General features: G+C 46.0%; 1 protein-coding gene across 1 annotated transcript in view; it reads right to left on the minus strand.

The window, feature by feature from the left end:
• fryb (furry homolog b) overlaps window positions 1-3,015 on the minus strand; it is a gene marked incomplete at its 5' end in the record, with an annotated part of 53,707 nt that overhangs the window by 47,719 nt on the left and 2,973 nt on the right. Inside the window, one exon of the mRNA XM_084473645.1 lies at window positions 2,657-2,758. Coding sequence (XP_084329771.1) covers window positions 2,657-2,758 — 102 coding nt within the window. The remainder of the gene's footprint in view (window positions 1-2,656; window positions 2,759-3,015) is intronic.

Raw genomic sequence — 3,015 nt, forward strand, 5'->3', positions numbered from 1 at the left:
ACATAAGCTCTTCCTCGTGACTGTGAGTGTGTATGTATGTGTGTGTGTGTGTATATGGTTGTATGTGTGCAAGTGTGTGTGTGTGTGTGTGTGTGTGTGTGTGTCTGTGTTTGTGTGTGAATATATGGTTGTATGCGTGTGTATGCGTGTGTGTGTGTGTGTGTGTGTGTGTGTGTATGTGTGTGTGTGTGTGTGTGTAAGCGCATGAAAGCTCACTTTCCTAAAAACACATAACCTCCAATAAGGAAGTATTCTCTTTTCAATGCTGCGATTCATGTGCGTACATGCATTAAGTAAGGGATAATCACCGAGAGGCAGGGCAATAAACAGTTTGATATGCCTGGCTTGTGGACGGATTACTGGTAACCTTCCACGAGCCGGGCATACCAAACTGTTTATTGCCCTGCCTTGAGGTGATTATCCAGTTTATTCTACTTCTTGCTTGCCAACATAATAAAACAATTAAAATACTTTAATAATTATGCTTTTTCTTATTCGTATTGCATGCTTATTAAATGTATACTCTGTTTGAGTTCATCTCCCTCAAAAAGTAGTCCCCTTTAGAACTACGGTGAATAACGTTAGCTCAGCTGTAGCTCATTAGTTTCTATCCCAACCACACAAGGCTGCATCTGATCACTAGTTTAATAACATAGTTGCTACATTGTATCTCGCTTGCAAAACTATGCATCGACTGACCCTCCGATAGATTTCCGACACATTTTAGAAACTAAACAAGGTTTATTTTTACAATGGACCTCATGTTTGAAATTTCTGTGATAGAAAAAAATACAAGCGGCGTATTGAACTATTATTTGATGACACTGAGCTCAGTCAGCAGCAAGTACAACCGACAAGTCAGCGGGCAACCTGCCGGGTTAATGCCCTCCTCCCGGCCAATCAGAATCAAGCATTCTTAAACGAAGTAGAATAAGGTTAAATCATGACACTACAGCCAGTGGTTCCCAACCTGGGGGTCGGGGACCCACTTGGGGTAGGTCCCCTGATATGCACATGGGGTCACGGGAGATTTCTGACATAAGCTATAGATATTTGACGATCCATTTAAGCAAACCATTATTATTATTTCTTAATCATAGACGTCCTATGTATACATAATACTGACTACCTAATGATTCAGAGCCGAGAGCAAACGACTACTAACAATTAGTGTGCAATAGAGCGAAGCAGTTACATTCATGGGGACATTCACATTATTGGCAGAGGTACATTTGTAGATGTACAAACTTTTTAATGAGGACACAAAAGGCTGGAGCCACTACGTTAAGCGCCACTACGTCAAGATACATTCCTGAATGTCATCTACACATTCTGCCATGTCAGCTTAGACTAAGATCAACCACCTGGCCCTTGCTAACACACACGTCTTTGAAGGCAACAGGAGAGGAGACCCACGCCATCAGAAGGAAAGTGTGTGTGTGTGGGACCTGTACACTTCAGGTGGCAGGTCTGAGTAATGACTACGGTCTTAAACACGGTGTTGCGCTCAATGGATAAAAAAAGGTCCCCGAAAAAATGACATATATTAAAGTAAACATCACATCCCTTCCAGTAACCAGAGGACGAGAGAGAGAGTAGAGAGAGAGAGAGAGAGAGAGAGCGATAGTGAGAGAATGAGAGAGAGAGGGAGAGAGAGAGAGTGAGAGAATGAGAGAGAGGGAGAGAGATAGAGTGAGCACGAGAGAGAGACAGAGAGGGGCAATCAAATTGCCTCTAGTGGGATTAATAAAGTTGTATTGTATTGTAATGTATTGAGAGAGAACGAGAAAGAGAGAGAGCGAAAGAGAGAGAGAGAGTGTGTGGAGTGTGTGTGTGTGGACGACGGCTGGTATAAGCAGCCTCACCTGACCGGCCGAGTCGGGCCGAGTCAGGACTCTAGGGCTGGGTGGGCTGCACACCCACACACTCCTACATGGATCTCCTACATGGCAGCATGTGACACCTCGTGCCCGGTGTCATTCTACTCAAACACTCAATAAACCGGTTCCAACATCACCACCCTGTGACCGCGTTATTATGGAGGAGCCCAGTAAAGCAGCCTAGCTGGAGTGTGGCTTGGATACTGTTACCAAGAGAGAGAGAGAGAGAGAGAGAGAGAGAGAGAGAGGGGGGGGGGGGTAGAGAGAGAGAGAGAGGGGGGGTAGAGAGAGAGAGAGAGAGAGAGAGAGAGAGAGAGAGAGGTTAGAGAGAGGGAGAGAGAGAGAGGTTAGAGAGAGAGAGAGAGAGAGGTTAGAGAGAGAGAGAGAGAGGTTAGAGAGAGAGTTTAGAGAGAGAGAGAGAGAGAGAGAGAGAGAGAGGTTAGAGAGGTTAGAGAGAGAGAGAGAGAGAGAGAGGTTTTTATTTTATTTTATTTTACCTTTATTTTACCAGGCAAATTGCTAGGTTAGAGAGAGAGGTTAGAGAGAGAGGTTAGAGAGAGAGGTTAGAGAGAGAGAGAGAGAGAGAGAGAGAGAGAGGATGAGAGAGAGAGAGAGAGAGAGAGAGAGAGAGATAGATAGATAGATAGATAGATAGATAGATAGATAGATAGATAGATAGATAGAGAGAGAGAGAGTAGTGCTAGTGAGTGAGTCGGCGGGTTGAGTGAGACAGATGGACATCCGTCCATTCAGACAGACGGACCGCCACGGCCTACCTTGAGGTTGGAGAGACAGTTGTTGAGGAAGATGTACCAGCGGCTGAGGAACAGCGGCTTCTGACTGACACACAGCAGACAGGTGACCAGAGGATACAGAGCCTGGGGGGGAGAGGGGTGGGGGAGAGAGAGACGGGCGCAGGTCAGACAACATCCCGGCTGGATGAATGAATACAAAATACAGAGGGGGGGGACACAGAGGGAGACAGAACCGAACGGTAACAGGTGGATAATGAGTTTACCATAGGGCCTGTTGTTGTTTTTCTCACGGGTCACTCACGTTGCGTTCCCACCACCCACCAGGCTGACGGACTACATTCAGATCATGCCTGGGGTGCGCTGACAACCCGTTTGTGGAC

Source organism: Micromesistius poutassou, assembly GCF_964030765.1.
Source record: "Micromesistius poutassou genome assembly, chromosome: 10".
Classification (NCBI taxonomy): Eukaryota; Metazoa; Chordata; class Actinopteri; order Gadiformes; family Gadidae; genus Micromesistius; species Micromesistius poutassou.